This window comes from Ipomoea nil, unplaced genomic scaffold (genome assembly GCF_001879475.1).
Source record: "Ipomoea nil cultivar Tokyo-kokei standard unplaced genomic scaffold, Asagao_1.1 scaffold0805, whole genome shotgun sequence".
NCBI lineage: Eukaryota > Viridiplantae > Streptophyta > Magnoliopsida > Solanales > Convolvulaceae > Ipomoea > Ipomoea nil.
Genome location: NW_017617233.1, coordinates 1,378,771 through 1,403,100, shown reverse-complemented (window position 1 = coordinate 1,403,100; position 24,330 = coordinate 1,378,771). Strand labels below are relative to the sequence as shown.

At 35.4% G+C, this 24,330-nt stretch overlaps 2 protein-coding genes across 9 annotated transcripts; one reads left to right on the top strand and one right to left on the bottom strand.

Moving 5' to 3' along the window:
* The first annotated feature begins 621 nt into the window (after nucleotides 1–621).
* LOC109177659 (probable protein phosphatase 2C 60) lies at nucleotides 622–24,330 on the top strand. 8 transcript variants are annotated; one of them, XM_019327079.1, is made up of 8 exons: nucleotides 622–712; nucleotides 835–894; nucleotides 1,615–1,787; nucleotides 22,515–22,763; nucleotides 22,860–23,114; nucleotides 23,168–23,280; nucleotides 23,431–23,667; nucleotides 23,876–24,330. In XM_019327079.1, exons 3-8 carry the CDS (start codon nucleotides 1,718–1,720, stop codon nucleotides 24,119–24,121), a joined length of 1,170 nt encoding a protein of 389 aa, XP_019182624.1. In that variant the 5' UTR covers nucleotides 622–712; nucleotides 835–894; nucleotides 1,615–1,717; the 3' UTR covers nucleotides 24,122–24,330. The 8 variants fall into 8 exon arrangements, with proteins under 8 accessions (XP_019182624.1, XP_019182623.1, XP_019182621.1 ...); XM_019327078.1 differs by having other exon boundaries at nucleotides 835–919; XM_019327076.1 differs by having other exon boundaries at nucleotides 628–741.
* LOC109177656 (aspartyl protease family protein 1-like) lies at nucleotides 12,418–18,935 on the bottom strand. The gene is made up of 10 exons (XM_019327071.1): nucleotides 18,562–18,935; nucleotides 16,962–17,097; nucleotides 16,514–16,758; nucleotides 16,172–16,396; nucleotides 14,486–14,621; nucleotides 14,316–14,395; nucleotides 13,894–13,987; nucleotides 13,748–13,808; nucleotides 13,453–13,524; nucleotides 12,418–12,704 (listed from the first exon to the last, which is right to left on the bottom strand). Exons 1-10 carry the CDS (start codon nucleotides 18,873–18,875, stop codon nucleotides 12,652–12,654), a joined length of 1,416 nt encoding a protein of 471 aa, XP_019182616.1. The 5' UTR covers nucleotides 18,876–18,935; the 3' UTR covers nucleotides 12,418–12,651.

Here is a 24,330-nt window from a genome sequence, read left to right as displayed (position 1 = left end):
AACCTGCAAAAATCTTCCAAAATCCACTATTATGGATGCCCTTAAACCGTGGACGGTGGTGGGCCCAAGGGTAGTCCACTCTTTTCACATTATTGGATTTCAGTCTTTCACCCGGTCGATTTTCTTTTTCTTCTAATTCTGCTAACAAAAAAAAAAAAAAAGGAAAAGTTACTACATACTCTGTATATTTTAAAATTTATTCTCAATTTTCTCTATACTTTCAAATTTTTCATATAGACTTTTTTTTTGGGGGGGGGGGGGGGGGGGGGGGGATCTATACAATGAAAATAACTTATCTACACTTATCATATTTAAAAATATAACTAAGAGAATATATAGAATTTAAAAGTTTGCATAATAAAATAAAAAATAAAATAAAAAACCTTATCCGGCTATCCATCTCATTATTTATTTATTGTTAATAATGTAATTTATGCTAAATATTATATTATTTACTAAAATTTTGTTACCTATGAAATCTTCAAATCTATGATACAATATTTAATGCAAATTATTTTTAAATGTTTAATAATAAAAAAATCTGCAATACTGTTTTTCCTTAAACTGTATCCGAACAAACACAGCAAAACAACATCTATAAATATTGTTTCCCAAAAGAACGAACAAACAAACAAAGAAGCATTTGAGTTCGTTCAATCATACAGAAAAATATGAACTTGCAATTTATCTCCTTTTACTCTGCTCTTTCAGGGTAAACAAGAATTAGAGAGATAAAAAGAAGTAAATTTTCTTTGTATCTTTCTCTTTCCATATCCATAATTGTGTGAGTATAGATGGATCTAACACTTTGATTACCACTTGGATTGCTTTCAGATCTCAGCCCTTTAAAGGTTCAGTAGCTGACCACACTACTATGAGCTGAGGATTCTCTGTGTATAGTGAAACTTTTATGAAAGCTGTAAATTTTACTTTAAATTCATGCAATTTCAGGGTTTTGTCTTTTACTGCTAATTTTGACTTCTGTTTTCTTGACATGATTTGTTGTATTCATTATTGATGTCCTCAAAGTTCAAACCTTGGAGATTAAGGGTCTTGATTACTTTTATTCCTTGAGGTGAAATAGACATGGGTGCTGGGTTTTAGGTTATTGTGCTCTTGGTCTTAACATAAACCTTGGAGATTGAGGTCCTTGATTACTTTTACTCCTTGAGCTGAAATAGACATGGGGGTTGGATTTTAGGTTATTGTGCTCTCTGTCTTAACATAAAGCTTTCATCTTTACCCAATTTGGTGGTTCTTGAATCTTGTTTTGAGTGACGAGTGAAACTCGCAGTCATTACGTGAGGGTGTGCATTGGTAAATCATGCCTATGACTTTTGCCTGCAAAGGACCACAACGAGGTAAACCAGCCTAAGTTGCCTATAACTAACATGCTCAAACCAAGAATGCCAGTTGAAATTGTAACCTTATGATTACCGAGTCAAGAATCTGACTAGCTTGGTTGGGGTTTCCCCATTCTTCACTCTTGTTGATATTAAGGTTGTGTACAGTGTTTTGCTTGATGTATTGTCTGTTTTTTTCTTCAATCTTGTTGATATTAAGGTTGTGTACAATGTTTTGCTTAATTTGTTGTCTGGTTGTTCCTAATTTCAGGATAGGGTAGATTAGTGGCCAGGGGATTCTTGCGGTGTGCTCTTGCATCCATTTTGAATGTTGAAGAATAGGTGGTAGGTGGGGTGAAAATGTGAAATGAGGGATGTTATCAAGGCTGATAGATCTCTTGAAGGCTTGTTGGCGGGGTTCATTGGACCGCCATAGGCATACTGGTTCCAACGCTGGTGGTCGACAAGATGGACTTCTTTGGTACAAGGACAGCGGACAACACTTAATTGGCGATTTCTCTATGGCTGTAGTCCAGGCCAATAATTTGCTGGAGGATCAAAGCCAAATCGAGTCTGGTTCTTTGAGCTTGCTAGGTTCGGGTCCATATGGAACGTTTATCGGAGTATACGATGGTCACGGTGGGCCCGAGACATCGCGGTACCATTAATGATTCTCAATAGAATTGATCAGGTTCCAATGTTTTTACAGGTTTCACTGCAGAGCAGAACTCGATGTCTGTGGATGTAATACAGAAAGCATTTCGGGCAACCGAAGAGGGATTCTTGTCTTTGGTTGCCAAACAGTGGGCGATGAACCCACAGATGGCTGCCGTTGGCTCTTGTTGCCTTGTTGGCGTGATCTGTGATGGGACCCTTTACGTTGCTAATCTTGGCGATTCCCGGGCAGTTCTAGCAAGGCTTGTCAAGGCAACCGGAGAGGCTCTTGCTGTCCAGCTTTCAACTGAGCATAATCATTTCTAGTGAATATTATCCAGTATAATTATCAATTTTTATAGAAACGATTGCCTATTATAAATTATTATTTTTTAATTAAATAAAAAATACAATGGGCAATCATTACAGATAACAACGGGATTATTGATCACTTATTTACAAAATTGTCACCGCAAAATTTTGGGCTAAGATTAGTCAACCGTTTATAGGCTAATAAGATCGCTTTTAAAATTCCAAATGATTATATAATTGACATACAGTATGCCTACCAGTATTCTCCGGAATTAATTCCGTACTGTGAGTGTTTGATAGTAATATAATTATACTTTATTGGTTATTGCAATATATAATTATATTATTGCGTGTGCAGGGATTGAAAGTCGTGATGCATACTACTGCTTAACGGAAAAATCTGAAGTGTCAACAGGAAGCAAGCACATTGGCCGTGAACTCAAGAATGGGATGCCGATTCCTTGATATAGTTTAGACTTTTAATTTTCTAGTATCGTACTTTTGCACAAACTATAACCATCAGTGTATAATATAAAATATTCATTAATTACATAAAATAAGTTGAGCCTTTTGAGTCGTGGAATGAATTTCTTAAGGTTTTTGTTTGGTGTTCGCTGGAAAACATGAAGATGATATGTTGATCTCGATGCAGCCGTTTCTTGGTGTTCTTGCTAACAAATTCTATTTTTCTTTGTTACTTTAAACAAAGCCTCCACATATTTTCTTTCTTAAAATTAGACCGTTTCTAAACATGTTACTTTGAGATATGAGCAGTATGAAAGTACCCTAAATTTATTTTTTAAAATATTTAAAACAGCATATGACATAAACAATCCAAAAAGAAATTATATGAATAAATTTATGTGTACATTTACATACATATCCATCACGGAACAAACGCTCTCTGTTTTGTTTATTGCTTTCAGATACCTCATAAAAGCAAGCGTATCAATCGGACACGTATGACTTTATTAGTGCATTCAGGGGTGAGTACAGTTGGGAAGCAAGGATGAAGAGACTAGTCACTGGATAGCTTCAAGATACAGGTTAAACAAAAGTGAAGTAGTGGTAAATGTGAATGTGTTTTTTTTTTTTTTTTTTTTTTTTTTCAATTGTGTATATATACAAACAGAGTAGGTTGTATGCGGTGAAAATAATCATCACATAGCCGCCAAAATTCAAAACGTATTAAGTTGTTAAACAAACGCAACATCAACGCAAGAAAACGAAGAGACGAAATCATAATTACACTTAACTTGGAGAAAAATAAAGTAATTAATTTATAGATCAATGATATTAATTATAGGCTATGTTTTGTAAACGGGTAATTCTATTTGGGAAATTCTATTCACACCCCTTTTTTACTATTTGCACCACCTACATAATAGGTCAAACTACTTTATAGGTGGTGCTAACTACAAAATGCTATTTACACCACATTATTTAATGTGGTCAAAAGAATAATATTTATTTTATTTTTTTACAATTAAATTATTAATTAAAAAAAATAAAAAACTTAGCGTCACCTTCTCCGGTGAGAAGGCAGCCCAGTGGGTCGCCTTCTAGAAACTACCTGGGTTGCCTTCTCACCGGAGAAGGCAGCCCAGTTGCCTTCTCCGGTGAGAAGGCAGTCCCAGCCTTTTCACCGGAGAAGGTGACCGGGGAGTGTTTTTTTTTTTTTTTTTTTTTTTTAATGAATTAAATTTTGAATTAATTAATTATTATTTAAATCTAATAAATGTGGTTTGAATAAGGGGGTGCAAATAGCATTTTGACCACCCATTAGACTATTTGCATCACCTATGTATTTATTATAATGGGAAAATGACACTTTTTCCCCCTGTATTATATGCTTATAGCACTTTTTCCCCTTGAGTTATTCATGCATTCACATTTGCCCCCTCAATTATTATAGAAGTGGCAGTTTTTCCCCCTGATAATATTAAATGGACATTTCTACCCTTAAAACAAATATTTTATTTATTTCTCTTCTTCACCAAATTATTGCTTATACGTAGGGATGACCACGGTTCGGTTCGAACTGACCCAAACACTATAGCAATCAAATTAAAAAATTTCGCTTATGATTCATAACATAACCCAATATTTGGGTTTCCGTTTATTAAAATCGTGAACTGGAAAAAAATGAATCCTGAACCGTAAACCGGAGGTTCAAATCGGAACAACTACTACCAATAGCTTAAATTATAATTATAATATTTGCAAATAGTGTATGTTTTTTTCCGCATTTATATTGACTCTCACATATAAGTATATATAATCGCGATTTGAGTTTTATTTTGAACCGTCGGTTCACGATTTTAGATCCAATTTGAACGGCTGGTTCAAACTTTCTTTTAAAATTTTTATTTTTTTTATTTTTAAAATATTCTAAATTTAACACTTAATGTATTTTATTTTTTCAAATCGTGGTTATAATTTGTTGGAGAAGAAAAATAAATGAAATATTTATTTTAAGGGTAAATATGTCCATTTAATATATCAGGGGGAAAAACTGCCACTTAAATAATTTGGGGGGAAAAAGTGCTATAAGTATATAACAAAGGGGGAAAAAGTGTCATTTTCCCTATTATAATTTTTCACCTTTTTAGATTTTCAATGTACTTTATACCCCATTTTAGTCAAAGGGGGTGCAAATAGCAACACCCGTAAATACCACCTATTTTGCTATTTGCACCACCTATTTAGTAGGTCAAATAGCTTTATAGGTGGTGTAAATGCCAGCATTAAATGTGGTCAAAGATAATTATTTGTTTTTTAAATTACAAAAAAAAAAAAAAAAAAAAAAAAAACTTCCTCCATCCCGTCACCTTCTCTGGTGAGAAGGCAGCCCAGTGGGCTGCCTTCTCACCGGAGAAGACAACCCAGTGAGTTTTTTTTTATAAAAAAAAAAAAGAAAAAAAAAAGAAGGAAATTCGTCACCTTCTCCGGCGAGAAGGCAGCCCACACAGTGGGTAGCCTTCTCGCCGGAGAAGGCAACCCACATAGTGGGCTGCCTTCTCACCGGAGAAGGCAGCCCAGTTGCCTTCTCCGGTGAGAAGGCAGTCCATCGCCTTCTCACCAGAGAAGGCGATGGTTGCTTTGTTATTTTTTATTATTTTTTTAATGAATTAAAATTTGAAATAATTTTGACCTAATAAATACAGTTTTAATAAGGTGGTGCAAATAGCATTTTGACCATCCATTAGGCTATTTGCACCACCTATACATTTATTATAAATTATTATAACTTTTTACATTTCCAATGATACTTTATACCATTTTTGGTCAAAGGGTGGTGCAAATAGCAACACCCTTTGCAAACTTAGCTGAAAGTTAAAAAGTAGTTAAAAGTTGAAAAGTTTTAAGTTATATCTGAAAACTGAAAAGTTGTTAAGCTAGCTAGCTGATTATGCTTAAAATTGTTTGATAAAATTATTTTTTTGATAAGTTAAAAAATGAAAAAAAGACTAAAAAGGACATCTTCATAAAATTTGAATAGGTTTGTTTACATATTAAAATTAAAAATTTTGAAATGAAACTATTAGCATAATCATGATCTAGCATATCATAATGAAGTAACAATATTGTTGTGAATCTCCTCTATCTAAAAGTGCTTGCTTTTTCTTTTTCTTTTCCGTTCCAACTCCATGATGTACCTAATAAATATAAAATAATAAAATCAATATATTTTAATAAAATATAAAGTAAGAACTTATATTTTAAAATATATAAAGTAAAACAAAATGTTAAGAAGCTACTAGCTTATTTTTTTAATAAAAATATAGGAGAAAAAAAAATGCCAAAATAGTTTTAATTGGGAGTGGTAAATGATTTCATTTATTTGAAATAATAAGAATAAATAAAGATGGAAAAAAGTTAGGAAGCTATTAGCTTATATTTGAAACACTACCTTAGAAATGTTTCAAAATAAGCTCTTATTTTAAGTCACTAGCTTATTTTAGGAACCTTACCAAACAAAACTTATAGCTTATTAGTAGTTTAAAATAAACTATAGGGAAAGTGACACTTTTTCCCCCTGAGTTATATACTTATAGCACTTTTCCCCCCTGAATTATTTAAGTGGCTCTTTTCTCCCCTAAAATGTTAAATGGACATATTTACCCTTAAAATAAATAATTAAAATAAACATTTCATTTATTTTTCTTCTCCAACAAATTATTACTATAATTTGGTTCAAACCAAACAGATACTATAGCAACCAAACCAAAATATTCCAATTACAATTTAGAATCAAAACACGATATTTAGAGTTTATTAAAATCGCAAATCGAAATGGCCGGTTCATGTTTCGAACTGAAAAAATAAAATACATTTATTGTTGAATTTAGACTATTTTAAAATAAAAAATAAAATAAAATTTAAAATAAAGACGGTTCAAAATCGCGAACCGGATCCGGAACCGCTGGTTCACGGTTCATGATTCAGTTTTTTTGGTTCATAAATTTAATAAATTGAAATCTAAATATTGGATTCTAGATCTGAATCATAACCGAAAACTTTTAATTCGATTGCTATAGTGTCCGGTTCAGTTCGAACCGAACCGTGGTCATTGCTACATATACACAATAATTTGTTGGAGAAGTAAAATAAATAAAATGTTTACTTTAAGGGTAGAAATGTCAATTTAATATATCAGGGAGAAAAACCACCACTTTTAAAATAATTGAGGGGGCTAATGTGCTTACTTAAATAATTGAGGGAGAAAAAGTGTTATAAGTATATAACTTAGGGGGAAAAAGTGTCATTTTCTCTAAACTATAAGTTTCTAAATAAATTATGCCGAACAAAGCCATAAACATATTAACAATGTTGCAAAACATGTTAGGCGCCCCCTAGGCGTCAAGGGGGAGCCTAGCGCCTAGGCGCCGATTTTTTTTATTATTTTTTTAAAAATTTAATTAAAAATTAAAAATTATCAAAATTCACTAATAAAACATAATGTTTCCATAGTTATTTCTTAGAAATTATTTACGTAAGTGGTTGTAAAATTGTTCAAAAGGTTGTTTAAACCATCTAAATACATAAAAAACTAAAATTAAAAGCTAAAGAAGCATTGTTTTGAGAAATTAGTGGGCCAAACCGCCTACGGCCTTACGAGTCAAAAGTTACGCCTTCGCAAAGCTTTTAACACAAAATTCTTTAAAAAAAAAATTAAAAAATCGGCGGTCTAGGTGGCCGCCTAGCCTGCTGGCCGCGGAGGATGCCGATTCCGGCCTTCCTCACAGTGGCCAGTGGCCGACTGACTATCTAGCACCTAGGGGCGATTTTTGCAACACTGCATATTAAAGAAACAAATTAGGATATGACTTTTCAATAAAATGAATGATTACACCTTATTAAACCTGTTAGCACATACCTAGTATATGGAAAAATAGCAAAAAAAAAAAAAAAAAAAAAAGAGTTGCCTAATGTGGGCATTTTACTACACATTTTTGAAGTTTCTTACATCCTTCTAGATCTATCTTGAACTTTTCCATAGTTTATAAAATTTTCTAAAAATATGTATATAACACTAGTAGTTGTAGACATGTATAAAATATTCTATAACCTTATAGAACTTTATGGTTGTGTAGAGGTTTAGGGAGGGTTCTATATATGGATTCTTAGCCATATGATTTAGTGAAATCTTCACCATCCATTAAGGAGGTGGAATGGATATAAATATACCTTATGAGGCTCATTTATAATTTGTAAACAACCTCTATAATCTAAGTGCTTAAGTAATTCAAGCATCCAAGTTACTACGTGTTCTTTCAAAGGTTTCTTGTAAGATTATTGCCTTAATCATTTTATCGTTAAATTACGAAATGAGTTAAATTACAAGATAGAATGTCGTTAGTAAAAAACAAGTCCATTGACACTAATCTCACCAATTAATAAAAGAAATACCAACATGCTGAAAAACAAACGAATTCTATTGGCAAATATATAAATCTCGTCTTCTCCTAATCCGAACTAGTCGATCAAATTTACTATAACTCCAAATTTTTGAGATAAGATCAGTTGCCTTACATCTGACAATTACAAGATCAGTCATTCTCGAACTCCGAGCAATTATGTAAACCACAAATGCTTCCGGTAAGAAATTTCTGGCGAACACAAAGAATGAAAAATACGAAAGGGTAATGTAAAAAAAGTCACATATGTCACTCTGCATGTTTGTTAACTAAGCAGATTCATAGTGAAATCCAAGAATATTGAACAATCTATGAACTTTAGATGTTAAAAACTCGGAAATCAAAGAAATAGATGAACTTTAGATGTGGAAAAACATTAGAATAAACCTCAAGAAGGTATAATCATCTACGATTCAACCTGTATTAGTCTCTCTAAGATCTCGGCGGAAAACAACTGCTGGCGAACTAGAAACCTGAAAAAGGAATAATGTTAGTTGAAATCGCAAACTAGGTCAGGTTAAGATCGTAGAAACCTGGAGAAAATCAAACAATTAAGTACAGACCGCTATACTTCTACTTAAGAAGTTGAGATTAAATGCTTAGATTGAGCAAGATTCTAGATAGAAGCAGATGCAATCGGTTGCCGGAATGTTATAGAGAGAGGCAGATAGTGGAATTGGGTGTGCTGCATGACAAATGAGTAGCTTTAGTGTTTCAAACTGTTTTAAATTTTAACCATTTTGGCAATGGAATTGTTGTTTAAATTATCATCATTACTGAATAATATTTTACTTAACCTTTGTGTACTTGATCCACATTGTAAGACATTTGATATTTGAGTTAATGGCTCTAATTTCTTGGCAAAAAAAAAAAAAAATTAAAAAGTTGTATTTGATTGTTAAACATTAGTTAGTGTAAATAAAAATTGGCTAATTGTTTATGTTTTTATTATCATTTTTTCTTGCAGTTCGAAGTCAATTATTTATTGGCAATAACATTAATACAACTTCAACGGAACTAGGTTGGTTATTACCAAGTTAGCAATCACGTGATTGAAGGGAAAATAATGTCTGAAAATAATCCAGGAACAAAGGTATTAGTATGTCTGAAAATAATTCAGGAATAAAGGTATTAGTTTCCCGAATGACTATGATGTGTCATATGCGATGACAGTTAACAAGAGTCAAGGTCAAACATTATCACACGTTGGATTAGTCTTGAAGAAACCGGTTTTTGTTCACGGTCAATTGTATGTTGCTGTTTCAGGGTGAGTAATCCCGACGGATTGAAGATTTTAATTTGTAGTGACTCGAACAATGTTAGTACGTCAACCACCAGCGTTGTTTACCATGAAGTCTTTAATAATGTTTAATATTTTGATATTTACATAATGTAATATAGAATGCTAAGTAGTTTTTTTTTAGCACTAAAATCTTTTTCATATTCTCTTTTGTTTTTCAAATATATTCGATCTACGTAATTGGCGTCTACTGAATAAATTTATTTTGGTGAATTAAAATGCTACAAACAAATTTTCAAATCCTATCCGTGAATCGCACGGATCAATTACTACTATATAATTATATTATGTGTATGTCGGAGTTGAAAACAAGGATACATAATTATTGTTTTACTGAGAATTTGATTATACTATACTGGATAATATGATTGGCATATATATAATTATATTATGTGTATGCATGGGTTGAAAACAAGGATACATATTATTGTTTTGCTGATAAGTTCGCAAATATCAACCAGAAGCAACAGGTATGTTTAAATTCCCCTACTGCTGATTTAGTAAGTACATTTTTTTGCAATAATTGCTGTATTAATTTTTTTAATTCTATGTATCTGAATTTAACTGAAATAGTGAAACTATTGCAGATTAACTGGGTACTGCATATGATTTGCCGATCTGGAGGAGCTTCGGGAGGATGTAAAAATGACAGAGAAATTTTGAACATTATTAATACTCCACACTGTATAGAAATACTAAGTACTTAGTACTTTTTTCATACTATATAGAAATATTTAGTATTAGTATTTTTTTATACAATATCTCTAATGTACAAACTACAAACTGATACTTTGAAAAAGAGTTAATTCCAACAATGATCCTCCGACTATGTTGATTTTTCACAATTGGTCATTGACTTTTAATTTGGATAATTTAGACACTTGACTTTCGAATTCTTTTCAATGTTAGTCTTTTCGTCAGATGAAGGTAAGTGGATGTTAGTTTGAGGGGTAAAATAGGCATTTCACTTACTTAGTTTATAATTATCCCTTTCCTGTATATGCGACATTCTTTCCGGCGTTGCAAACAAGTGCAATCCGCCGCAATCCTCGACGTCCATGGAAGTAACAGAGATGAAGACGATGAGCATGATAATAGAGTGAGTGATTGGAGGGCTCTTGATAAGTTGGTTGCTTCCCAATTGAACCACGACGATCTTAATGATGATCAGAAGAGATACAACGGCGGCGAGCCGAGATTGAAAAATCAGAAGATATACAAAAGCGTGAGAACACTGTGCGGTGAAGAAAACTGCCGGAGCAAAACACTCGTCGCCGGCGCCCGGAATGACTACCGGAGGAGCGTCGTCAAAGCTCAAGAAAGCTGCAAAAAAAAGATCATCGTTTCACCCGCTGGGTCCTTCTGGCAAAATTTCTCGACAGTGCGCTCAACCACAATTGCTGCTTTGGTGTTGCAAAGGTCGGTTTTGTGGATGTCGCTTTAGCTTGATTGTGTGCTGGCCTCTTCAAAGTTTTCACTCTTGAACAAGGATTTTTTTATTAGGTGAAATTGCATACATTTGGTGTGTTCAGTGGCCTAATTGCACATTTTTTTTTTCGTTCAGTGGCCTAATTACATTTTTAGGTTACGTTCAGTGGCCAATTTGGACATTATTCCAAGTATATTTGCACCATTATATATACAAAACCCTTTTTAAAAAGTTTGAATTGTATAGCATAGAGGTTCTCTTTCATGCACAAGGGTACAAATCAAATCCCAACACTCAAAAACTTATTGTTTTCCTCTTGCTCTCTCTCTCTCTCTCAAAATCTTTGTCGAAGTGCTCGATCATTGTTCTAATCTACCGGACTTTTTGTTCTTTTCTTACGAATTTCTGTCAACTCTTATAAAAAGTCGAAGTGCTCGATCATTGTTCTAGTTCGTTGGACTTTTTGTTTTAATACTCAAACACTAAAGTCGTAATTTATTTTATTCTGAAAAATTGACGCTACAACGCTCTTAGCACACTTGGAAGGTAGCGAGTCGGTTTTAAGAAGAGTGTGTGGTGTTGGAAAAAATGAACCAAATTCATTTATCAAAAATAATATATATATATATATATATATATATATAAATCGAATCTATAATCCTCCAGATTATAATTCCAACCAACAAGAAAGGGTTAATGATTTATTGCTTAAAAGCATAATCCCATAAACCGAAAGAAGAGAAGAAGAAGAAGAGTGGTTAGTATGAGTCAAGCGATACACTCTGTCCATAAAACCTTATTTGCTATCTTCCAAAAGTGTTAGCAGCGTTGTAGTCTAGGTTTCCCAGGATAAAAGCATTGTAGCCTAGGTTTCCCAGGATAAAACGTACTACGGTTCAACGTTTGAGCACCAAAACGAACGAACCCTACGAACGAACCCTACGAACTAGGTTTCCCAGAATAAAACGTACTACGGTTCAATGTTTGAGCACCCAAACAAACGAACCCTACGAACTAGAGCAAGGTCAGAACACAATTTCAAGAAGGAGTAAGAGCCACAGGTGCCGGCGTACACGAGTTCAAGCATTTGCAGGCTCAGTTTGGGATTTGATTTGCACCCTCCCTTCGCGCGCGAGAGAGCATCTATATTATACTATTCAATAAGCCTATAAAAGACTCTTGTATAAATAGTGGTGCAAATCCACTTCCCAAACTAATGCGGGACAAGAGCTCATTTTTTTCCAACTCAATGGATTTATTTTGAGAATCAATATCTCATTTATCCATTATCCGTTTTGAGCGTACAATATATCAATCTCTTCGTCTCACTACGAAGAACCCGAATCCATTCCGACCCGACCAAAATAAAAAATGAACCTCACTGATAATTATACTACAAAATAACCACTTAAAATGCTATTTTTCCAACATGTGTTACACACCATGACCCACTGCACGTAGTCTCCAAACTATATACTGTAGTCTCACATTTTATAATATATATATTACCAAGCAAATTAAAGTCATACACATATTCAGTTTCCAAAGTGAACTCAACGAACATGAAAGTAAACCATGAATTCATACAATCTTCATTTTCATCAAACTCATAATAGGAAAAAAGGAAAATGAAAAAACACCCATAAGTCTCTGACGGACCGTCTATTATTGGGGGATAGATTTGTTCTCACCCTACTCACTGCTAGGTGAAGGTGCTTCGGTTGCTGAGTTTTTATCATTGTAACCTGAAAAGAAAACACTTCATTAAACTTAAAGTAAATAGCCCGGGAGCATAATTCTCGTGATATATATGATTGAAAGTCACCAATTTCAGAGTTTTTCTCACTTTTAGTCCCACGACTATAGTGATACTATCAGAATTGATCCACGATTTTAAAATCTTGCAATCTCGGTCTACGACTATTTATTTATTTATTTATATTTTTTTGGTAAAAATGGTCATTCCGGCCCATTTTCTATCAATTTTCTGGCCCGCTTTTGACGGAACTGGTTCTTACTCTAATGAGAAATTGACAGAAAATGGACCAAAAGGACTATACTTGCAAAAAAAAAAAAAAAAAAAAAAAAAAAACAATTGTTGTGAACCGAGATTACAAGATTTGACCAAAAATGCGAAAAACTGATTCGGTATTTGACCAAAAATGCGAAAAACTCTGATTCGGTACTCTCCAGACTCTTCACGGCACCAAGTAGCCCCCTCCCTTAGGCCAACACCGGATGAGTGGATGGCTTCACTCTGGCTACCACACTCCAGCCTCTCAACAAAAACATCAAATAATATAATACTCAAGCCAAGACCCTAACTCCACCCCCAAAAACTAAGTCATGACTTATGAGTGGAGGTTTGGCTCCAACTTAAGTACCACTCCACAATCTCTTGTGGAGCCGATGTGGGATTGTATCTAACTCCTAATTCCATTATGCAAACACAAGAACTCACATTGCAAAGAGTGATATAAAAAATGAACTTACAGTCTGCTTGCTCCCACCCCAAAACCATCTTCTCGCTGTCAAAAACCACCCGGTAGCCGGTCATAAAATTTTCTGGATAAAAGATTAATGAATTAACATCATATATAAAGTTGCAGTTTACCAGAAATGCAAAATGTATAGTCTAGTGTATGCTGAAAACTTTTGTATCAAAAAAGAAAAAGAAAAAGAAATGCAGAATGCATGCAATACAAATGAAGAAGCAAGCAATTTTGAAGCTGCAGCTAGCTATAAGCAATTCTTTTAGTTTTAAAAATTAAATTCTGAATATACTTACGTCCAATGATGTTGATATCCCCACTTTTGACAACTGCTAAACAATAGCCAAACATACCATTCTGGATATAAACAAAATGTGAACAAAACATATATAGTAGAGAAAGTTCTAACATCGAAACCAAACTGCAGACATAAACACCTTACCTTATCCGAGAAAAGTATTATTGGCTCAACGACATAAAACTGGTCGCCACCTTTCATTGTTAGATTCAAATTAGGAATGAAAGTTTCGTTTGTACTGTTGCAAAAAAGGGTCAATGTGAGTGTTAAAAGGAATTTTGTTCAACCATCATTATTTTTTTAGTACTATTGACTCTGTTAATTACAATGTAATATCAGTTTATATATAAAGAGTCAATAGTATCAACTTACTGAAGCAACTCAAACCTATGACCTCCCATCTGAAAGAGTCATTTCATGTCACTAAACTACAAGATCATTGGCTTTGACCATCATTATAATAATTCTACTATCATGATTGTTACAACATCAGTTTCAACACATCTCAATTCTACAACTATGTACTTCAATTATTTTACAAATTTCACCAAAAGTAGTTGACTGACCTTACGTCATAGCAATACTCGAAAGGAATAGAGGAATTGGAAGCAACTTGACTGCGTGGCTCCTTTACAAAAGAGTTGAACTGCAAACATAACAAATCATTCGTAGCTCAAATGTATTTTAAAAAGGAAAATAATTGTTAGATATTATTAGAACACCGTATTGGACGTACATTCTTTGTAATGATTGTGTATGCTGGATCATTTAAATAGGTGAAGGATGTGCCAGAGTCAAATACGGCTGTAAAATCAACATCAGTCACATTTTCCTCCACAGCTATTTGCGTAACGCTGATGTTATACGTTGGGCTGATTTCACAATTCAGAGAGCAAATGGAAAAGGAACAGTTAGCTTGAATTCTCGGTGCACATTATTATATGTCACGTTTGGTAAAATAGTTAGTTTATAGGCTAATTTTGATTTATTTGATCACTATTAACTTTTTAATTTGATTAAAAAATCAATATAAGTATTTGGTTAATTAACTTTTTGTAACTCCAAAATTTTAAAATTCAAAAAGTTGTTCAAAGCAACTTTTCCAATTAGCTTTTTTTAGAAAGGGAATTATACCAAACAACTATCAGCTAACAACTAATTTACCAAACACCTTTCTACAATAAGAATAAGTTAATGTTATTAACTAGTTATACCCTATATTTAACCCAATCAGCTAACCGCTAATAGTCATTTACCAAACAGGGCCTATATATATTTTTGGATGAAGAATAAAATATGTAGTAATTATCCGAGAGTATACTCGTCTTATGATTCTACCATAATCAGCAAAAGGTTACAATAAAATAAATCAGCATAGGTTGCTCATAACTGACATGCTCAAACCAAGGACAATAAAATGCTCTTAATAGGAATCGAACTTGGAATTTTATGATTCCAAGTCAAACTTAGAACATCCACTACTCGAGAGTGTACAATAAGTTAATCCCACTTTGTGACCCTAGTCAGCTAGTAAGTAAATGACCACAATGACGTAAATCAATCTAGATTGCCTATAGTTAATCCGTTCAAACCAAGAAAATCAATAATAAACAACTCATTGAAAATTAAACTTAGAACATCCGCTACTCTCGAGGTTGTATATTAGTAGACGGCGCCTTGTGATCCTAATTGTAGGGGCGTCAAAGTTGGTTGAGAGACCTGTGGATCAACCCTAACCTACCCCACCGTGGGGCAGATTAGGGTTGAAATTTTTTTGCCCGCAAAGAAGCGGGCCAGGACAGCAGACCGGCTAATATTTTAAAAAGTTGTAAATTTACTTTTAAAAATAAAAAAATTTGTAGCTCATTATTAGATTCAAAGATTTAGAAAATATTCATACTTTTAAAATCATATTATGCATTAGATTATAAATATAAATTAATATTTTCATATAAAAAATTAGTATAAGCTACAATTATAATTAAAACATCATAATCCATCAAATTATAGTACATATAAATTAAAATTTATATGATTTTTTCCATTTATATATTAAAATATAGTATGTAATGTAATATAAAAAAAAAAATCTAAGTTAGCCCTGGGCCAGCTTCTAAGACCTACCAACCCGCTTAGAGTGAGTTAGGGTCAAACTAGTTTTGCTCACGGATCGGTCTACATTAACACCCTTACTTAGTAGGCAAAGATCACAATGGATTGACGAAGTAAACTAATTTAGATTGTCTATAAACTATATCTGACCAACTCAAAATAAGAAAATTTATAAACCATTCTTACTAAGAATTAAACTTAAAAGCTTGTCATTACCAAGCTAACAGCCTAACCAATTTGGGTTGTCTCATGCCACATTATATTGTTTTGATGGATGGCACTGGAGTAAAAAAGGAGGATGCGGGCGTACAATGATTGTGTTGGAATAAATGGTGTCTCTCCTTGATTTGAACTGCCTTTGTCCCCGAAAACTATTCTCCCAACACCATCTTGCCCAAAACACATAGAAAATGACTTTGCAGCAATTCCATTGGATGCTAGAGTGCTAGGTACAGAAATGTTTCCCATTCCAAGCCCAAATAGGCCATTAGGAGCAGCAGCATTCAGAAATGCCCCAGATTGCACCATTCCACAGCTGAAATATAATGAATTGAAGAAACAAATAATAATAATAACAAACATAAATTCAGTGCACAGTCTAGAGTAGTGACTCACAAATCTTATAAGCTCAAAATTAAATACTTATACGTACCCTAATATAATTGGCGCCTTGGTGCTTTTGTGATAACGGCCCTCAGAGGCTAGGTGCAAGACGTCGGCAACCAATATGCCTTGTGACGAGGTGTTAAAAGAGAGATATCCAGTTTTATAGCCACAAGCACTGGGATCAGCTGATGAACAAAGTCCTCTTCGTGCTCGTTTACACAGGGTACCATTGCAGGGAACGATCTTGCTCGTGGATGAGGCGTTGGGGCTATACATATTCAAATCTATTTCCTGTTTCAATTGAGGAGGGAAAGTGGATATACTCGTATATATAAATCAGATGCTCTGTCAGGCTGGAGTGTGAGGGGTCTTAGGGATGGGGTTCAACCTTTTGGAAAGAAGTATTTACCCTTTGGTTGAGGGAAAGTGCAAGGATAATGTTTATAGATTATTGCAAATTAAAGACCCATGCTAGCTAGTACTGAATCACATACCTTTCCTCCTCCCAGTATAAGACGCCGTTCACAGTTGCGGCAATTACATGGCACCCAAAACAGATCGCTACCAGTGTCCAGTGCCACCAAAAATGATAGAGGAGGCGTGCCCACAGTAACATTTGCATAGTGTAAGCTGAAAATTCAAAGTATTCAAACCTCACATACTTCAATACTCAAGTCCTGTTTAGTAAATGGCTATGAGCTCATAGATGTTAGCTATTAGTTGATTGGATTAAATAGATGATATATAATTAGTTGATAACATTAGCTGAGTGTATTAAAGTGTTTGATAATAGCTGTTTGGTATAATTTTTTTTCTCAAAAAGTTACTTTGAGTAGTTTTTTAAATTTTAGCATTTTAGTTATACAAAAAGCTAATTAACTAAATACTTATATTGATTTTTTTTTAACCAAGTCAAAGAGTAATAATGGTCAAATAAGTTAAAATTTGCCTATAAACTAACTATTTTACCAAGGTCAATGACTAAATTTGATAAAGAGTTAATTACCGAAATGGTCCATTGACTATAGTGAAATTACCAATTTGGTCCTTGACTATTTTTTTGACCAATTAAGTCCCTCAACTTTAAAAATCTTAATCAATTTGGTCCTCTGTTTGTTTGACCGTTAGTCAACCGTTAACTTGGGACCAAATTAGTAATTTTGCTTTAGTCAAGAGACTATTTTGGTAATTAACTTTAGGGGTGGGCAATTCGGTTCAGTTTTCTCGAACCGAACCGTACCAAACCGAACTGAACTAGTTTGATTCGGTAATATACCGAACAGTCGAACGGTATTGGATTCTTGTATACCGAACGGTTCGATAAAAAACCGATCCGAATTATTCAGTAAAAAATTGAACCGAACCGAATACCGTTTGATTTTTTAAAAAATATAATAATAATAATAATAAATAAATAAATAAATAAAAAGTGGGGCTGCTTGCTTTGTCGTTTAGCTCATATTCTCACGGGTATCTCTTGTAAATGTTTTATTTGATTTCTTTATGGTTTGTTATCAAAAGTGCCATCAAAAGTTATATATTATGTGTTATGGTGCTTACATAGTCCAGATCCAAAGGTTAATATATAACAAAATAGCAATTCAAAGTTCAAACGATATTCAGTTCGGTTCGGTTCGATTTTTACTGAACAACTCAGTTCGGTTCGAGTTGTTACTGAACCGTTCGATATACAAGAATCTATTACTTTTCAGTTGTTTGGTATATTATCGAATCTAACTAGTTTGGTATGGTTCGGTTCGAGAAAACTGAACCGAATTACTCACTCTAAAAGTTAATTACCAAAATGGTCCCTGGACTATAGCGAATTATCAATTTGGTCTCAAGTTAATGGTTGACTAATGGTCAAACAAACGAACAGAGAATAAAATTGGTTAAGATTCTTAAAGTTGAAGGACTTAATTGATAAAAAAAATAATTAAAGACCAAATTGATAATTTTACTATACCATTTCAGTAATTAACTCTTTGATACATTTAAAAGTTAATGATTAAAATTAGAAAAAAGGAAAATGTCCCCCGTACGGCCGTACGTAGTTATAAATCAGAATCGATTATGGCACGAGAGAAAACTTACAATCCCAGACGAGATATCAGCACGGTCTCATTTCCAGCTTCGAAAGTAAGCAAGGCAGAATCACCGGAGTCTGCAGCGCGGTGACGCCCATGGGAAAGCCGGTACTTATCACGCGCCACCCAGGAGGAGTAGTAGTCGACGCTACCTTTTTCCGACAACCCTTGGAGGTCCAAAATACCGATGACCGGATCCGAGTAACGGTGGTGGATGTCGAACCCGAATGTCCCAAAGGCTTCGCCGGACTCCAACAACTGTAGAACCCAAACCGTCGCCATAAAAACAACGGTAGCTAAGAAATAAGAATGAGCTGCCATGGCTAGCTAAGAATACGGAGAACTGAACAGACAGAAAACTCTGAAAGTGTATTTGGTAGAAGAAAGAGATGAGACCATGCAAATTAATATTCCACCCCTATGATACACGGTATAAAAAGTCTTAGTCTTTTTTTCTTTTTGTCTTTAACAATAAAAGCTATATATATGTGTTTGTATTTTTGGGGGCTAGTATGCTAAATATTATTATTATTTCAAATAAACAACATAAAAAACAACATATTTGCTGGACTGAAATGGACTATGAACTGGACATCTCTAACCTAAAAATAATTTAAATTAAACTCTATTAAAATGAGATAGAAATTGAATAAATATATACACTAAACTTTAAGTTGGATATCATAAATTAACATTACATGGGTACAACCATACTACTTTACCAGTTTCTATATTTTTTGGAGACGGTAGAAGACCAGTAGATTATTTTTTTAATGCATACATATCTAAGTTTTAATACAATTTTGTATTTTTTGGGGATAAAATGCTCAATATTATTCTCATTTTTAATTTACGAATTTTAGAAGTGAAATATATAACATGTTACTGAAAAGTTTATAAAAAATATTGTAACAAATTTGAAATTATCTGTTGTATACGCCACAAATATCATATGAAATCTGATTTCTATAAATGTTAGTTAGTCAAAAGAGTTTTGCACTTTAGGTCCCACGACTATGGTGTCACTAACAACTTTGATCCACAACTTTTAAAACTTGTAGAATTGGTCCACGACTATGACTTTCTTAGCAAATTTGGTCCTTCCGGTGCATTTTCCGTTCAATTTTTGCCGGAAAATTTTACTTCCCATCTTAACATGTGTAATATTGTCTTTTCCATATCACAAACTAATGAGATAAATAAATAAATAATTAATTAATTAAACACAACCGATGGTACGGTGATTGAAATTAAGAGTCACCCAATTCCAATTCCACTTTCAATTTCACCCTTCTCGCTAAACGCCAAATTTTTTTAGCTAAGCCTGCAATTTCTCAATAATTTTTAGCCTAAAATTTCACAATACTGCAGGCTTAGCTAAAAAAATTTAGGCTAAAAATTATATATTGAGAAATTGCCCAACCTCTCCAGGGCAGGCCTGGTTTGGGTTGGTACCCTTCCATCGCCGTCACGCTGGCGGTCTCGGCGGGAGTCCCCTCCTCCCCGCCTCTCCGATGGTCGAGGCGAGTTGAACTCCCCCTGGGTGATAGGTGCCTGGGGCGGCCGGGTGCTTGGACCGCTGCGCCCCCGGGTGGGAGGAGGCGGAGGCGACGCCGGCGCCCCTCCGGTGGCGCCTAGGGCGGCTTGTTCCTCTGCCCAGAGGCCCGCCGCGAAGCGTGCCAGCGCGGTGGAGGCTTGTTCAAAGACCGCCACCCCCTCCTGGATGAGTGCGCGAGCCGGAGCGGGGGCGACAGGGGGTGGTGGCGGTGCACCGCTGCTACGGTGGTTGGTGAGCTGGGCCCTCAGATCCTCCCCCGACCTGGTGGAAGCGGCCGGTTGGATGCTGGGGGAGGGGGCTCCGTTGGGACCGTTCCCGTTCGCGACGAGCTGGGTGCCGCGGGAACCATTGGTATGACGAGAGCTGGATCTCGATCTTGCCATCGCTGTGGATGAACGATAGTGGGGAGAGCGCTTAAGCTTGTACAGCAGCTCTCAATAAGAGCACCAATGATGGATTTAATTACCCGGGGTGGACCCGAATCACTAAATCCCGATAAGAACGTAGTATAGATGATAAATAGATGAATGAAACGACGTCGTAAAGGCCGTGAGACCGTAAATTGTATTAAATGCCATAGAATTGGCTATTACAATAGTATTTCAGGACAAAGTGTGTAAGTAGAATAGATCATGTCTTAATGAGACAAGGTGGGGGTTTTTATACAACCCCCACCCCTAACCGCCACCCCCTAAGGTGGGGGGTGGTTGGATCCGAGTTGACCGCGCCCGGTCTCGCGACCGGGCCGCGCTGCGGGGGCCAGCCCGAACCCATCATGGGCTCGGACCGGGCCCATGTGGAGGTCGGCCCGGCCTCCAACGTGGCCCGTGCGGGGGCCACGTGGCGAGGCCTCGGCCGGGGCGGGTACGTGCCGCCGCCCCGGGACCCGTTCTTGCTTCGCGCCCTCGGGTCGGTTCCCAATATATCCGTCAAATGTGTTCAATGAATACAACTTTATTCTTGACACGCTCCCTAATGGCTAAGAACTTGATGTCGATGTGTTTACTTCGACTCCCACATTTTTCGTTCTTAGTTAGGAAGACTACAGCTAAGTTGTCACAGTAAACTTTCAATGGCTTAAATATAATGAAGTAACAATATTGTTGCGAATCTCCTTCATCTCAAAGTGTTTTTTTTTTCTTTTTTCTTTTCTTTTTCGTTCCAACTCCATGATATACTTAATAAATATAACATAATGAAACTAATATATTTTAATAAAATACAAAGTAAGAACACAAATATATAAAGTAAAACAAAATGTTAGGGAACTACTAGCTTATTTTTGCCTAATGTAACGCACGAGGCACTTTACTACACATTTCTGAGGTTTAGCTTCCCATAGTTTATAGAATTTTTCTAAAAGCATGTATATAACACTAGTAGTTGTAGAGATGTATGAAATATTCTAGAACCATAGAACTTTAGGAATATGTATGTAGATGTTTATGAAGGGTTCTATATATGGATTCTTAGCCATATGATCTAGTAAAATCTTCATCATCCACTAAGGAGGTGGAATATGTATAAATACCTAATATTATCCTGTATAATATAATTATTTCGAGTGAATATTATCCAGTATAATTATTAATTTCTATAGAAGAGCTTATTATAAATTATTATTTTTTAATTAAATAAAAAATACAATGGGCAATCATTACAAATAACAATCGACAAAAAAGTAAAAACAGTGAAGATAACATATAAAAGAAATTTAAGAGATTGAAACACTTTTAAATTTGCCACTTTCTTTAATTTTCTTGCCTCTACGCTATTCCTGACTGAACAATTACGTATTTTAATTGCCATTGGTTCCAGATTAAACTGGTGTTATGGGGTTTCTGGTGCCTGCTGACTTCTGGCCAACAGGAGCTTCTGCTTTATTGGCTAATAAGATCGCTTTTAAAATTCCAAATGATTATATAATTGACATACAGTATGCCTACCAGTATTTTCCGGAATTAATTCCGTACTGTAAGTATTTGATAGTAATATAATTATACTTTCGTAATGCATACTACTGCTTAACGGACAAATCTGAAGTGTCAACGGGAAGCAAGCACATTGGCCGTGAACTCAAGAATTATATGATCAAAGAGTTACCATCCCTATAAACTTTCATGGATGCCGATTCCTTGATATAGTTTAGATTTTTAATTTTCTTTATGGTATCGCACTTTTGCACAAACTATAACCATCAGTGTATAATACAAAATATCCATTAATTACATAAAATAATTAGTTGAGGCTTTTGAGTTGTAGAATGAATTTCTTAAGGTATTTGTTTGGTGTTCGCTGGAAAAACATGAAGATGATATGTTGATCTAGATGCAGCCGTTTCTTGGTGTTCTTGCTAACAAATTCTATTTTTCTTTGTTGGCGGGGTTCATTGGACCGCCATGGTTCCAACGCTGGTGGTCGACAAGATGGACTTCTTTGGTACAAGGACAGCGGACATCACTTAATTGGCGATTTCTCTATGGCTGTAGTCCAGGCCAATAATTTGCTGGAGGATCAAAGCCAAATCGAGTCTGGTTCTTTGAGCTTGCTAGGTTCTGGTCCATATGGAACGTCTATCGGAGTATACGATGGTCACGGTGGGCCCGAGACATCGCGGTATATCAATGACAACCTCTTCCAGCATCTCAAGAGTACGCAAAAAACTATAGCTAGCACGACTCTTATCTATTATCGAGTTACCATTAATGATTCTCAATAGAATTGATAAGGTTCTAATGTTTTTACAGGGTTCACTGCAGAGCAGAACGGGATGTCTGTGGACGTAATACAGAAAGCATTTCGGGCAACCGAAGAGGGATTCCTGTCTTTGGTTGCCAAACAGTGGGCGATGAACCCACAGATGGCTGCCGTTGGCTCTTGTTGCCTTGTTGGCGTGATCTGTGACGGGACCCTTTACGTTGCCAATCTCGGTGATTCCCGGGCAGTTCTAGCAAGGCTTGTCAAGGCAACCGGAGAGGCTCTTGCTGTCCAGCTTTCGACTGAGCATAACGCAAGCATAGAGTCTGTCAGACACGAGCTGTCCAGCTTTCGACTAAGCATAACGCAAGCATAGAGTCTGTCAGACACGAGCTACATTCAATGCACCCCGATGACTCACAGATCGTTGTTTTGAAGCATAATGTATGGCGCGTAAAGGGCTTGATACAGGCGAGTGTTTGGTCATTCGAATTCGGCTATATCTATTACTTGCCTCGTTAATTTTTGGTATTTATAAAAAAATTGTGACTATGTTGCACTTGTGTTTTGTGGTCATTTTACTCTCGAGTAGTTCCTCAGTAGTAGAAATTCTTATTGCAGATTTCCAGATCCATTGGGGATATATATCTCAAAAAGGCTGAATACAACAGGCAGCCTTTATATGCCAAATTTCGTTTGAGGGAACCATTTACAAGGCCTATATTGAGCTCAGAGCCATCGATTTTACAGCACAAACTTGAGCCGCTTGATCAATTCATAATATTTGCTTCTGATGGCCTCTGGGAACACCTCAGCAATCAAGAAGCAGTAGATATAGTTCAGAATGGCAATCGAAACGTAAGATCCTTTTTTTTTATCAACTATTTCTATGAAGGTTTAAACTCTACCAAATAAGTCCAATTGCAGTTGCTTTGAACACTAGGATATCTGGATGTAAAACCATTCCCATATTTAGAAAGTATAGCAGTAAAGTCGCGTACTTTAGAACTGTGATTGTATACTTTTGTATGTTTGGTTATCGTGGTGTGTTCTTGACTCGTTGCAGGGAAGTGGTCGAAGGCTCGTTAAAGCTGCATTGCAGGAAGCAGCGAAGAAAAGAGAGATGAGGTACTCTGATCTGAACAAGATTGATCGAGGGGTGCGGAGGCATTTCCATGATGACATCACGGTCATAGTTACATTTCTAGATTCGAACCTCGTAAGTAGAGCCAGTTCGTTGAGAGGTCCCACGTTGTCTATCCGAGGCGGGGGCATCCACCTACCTGCAAACACTTTAGCTCCTTGTGCTTAAAACTTCCCTCTGCTGTGCCCTTTTTGGAAACTATGTGGTAGCAAACATCTCCTTGTAAATTAAAGAAGATATAGAGAGATGGCATAGAGCTAATTTAACTTGTTAATGTAGAATGTAACATTTAACTTGGAACAGCTGTTATATATATGGGAGTATATATATAGTTTCTAATATGGAAAGATGAATAAAAGATGGTTCCATTTAGAGTC